This window comes from Trypanosoma equiperdum, assembly GCF_001457755.1.
Source record: "Trypanosoma equiperdum strain OVI genome assembly, contig: ctg_965, whole genome shotgun sequence".
NCBI lineage: Eukaryota > Euglenozoa > Kinetoplastea > Trypanosomatida > Trypanosomatidae > Trypanosoma > Trypanosoma equiperdum.
Window position 1 is genome coordinate 17,821 of NW_027124937.1, and position 614 is coordinate 18,434.

At 46.3% G+C, this 614-nt stretch overlaps 1 pseudogene across 1 annotated transcript in view; it reads left to right on the forward strand.

The window, feature by feature from the left end:
- Window positions 1–226: 226 nt before the first annotated feature.
- TEOVI_000496800:pseudogene overlaps window positions 227–614 on the forward strand; it is a 1,343-nt pseudogene continuing 955 nt past the window's right edge. Inside the window, 2 exon segments of the mRNA in view lie at window positions 227–595; window positions 598–614. The exon segment at window positions 598–614 is cut by the window's right edge and continues 955 nt beyond it. Of these exon segments, the coding sequence occupies window positions 227–595; window positions 598–614 (386 nt within the window).

The following is a 614-nucleotide window of genomic DNA, read 5'->3' on the forward strand; positions in this document are numbered from 1 at the left end:
ATGTTTAAAGATAAGAAGTTGTGATGAAACTTCAAGACTGCTTTTACAACAATCACTCCTGATAATCGTTTACGATCGCGACACGGCAGCCAAAATTCAGCAAATGCCATGGATCCTGAAAGAGGTGTGTATTACACATATTTCAGCACCTTAGCCAACAAATCAATGTATCAGCAGAAGTAAGACAACGCGTATGAAGTTAGACATGGCCCTGCGTATGGCAGCTGTTGTAGCCATTGTGGCACAGACCACAACGACTGAAGCAATAAGCGCCGGCGATCATGAACACCTTTTTCTAGATCTATGCGCACTTATATCCTTTACCGAACGCAAAATCCCAGATCTTCCGGAGGCGGCGTCGGCACAGGCAGCTTTCCATGAAATTGTAAAGCTAAATTCGTCTTTAAGCGAATCAAACTGGCGAAAACAATTTGATAAGGAGGGCCAGCCAGCGACCAGGCCCAAATATAAAGCAGGTGACAAGCCTGCAGACCCTTTAATTGAAAACCGATGGGACTCGTGGACACAAGCGGAAGATGACCTAGAGAAAGAAACACCGAAAGGCAAAACTTTAGCAGCGGCCGGCGCAAACACGCTCTCAGAAACGCAACGCC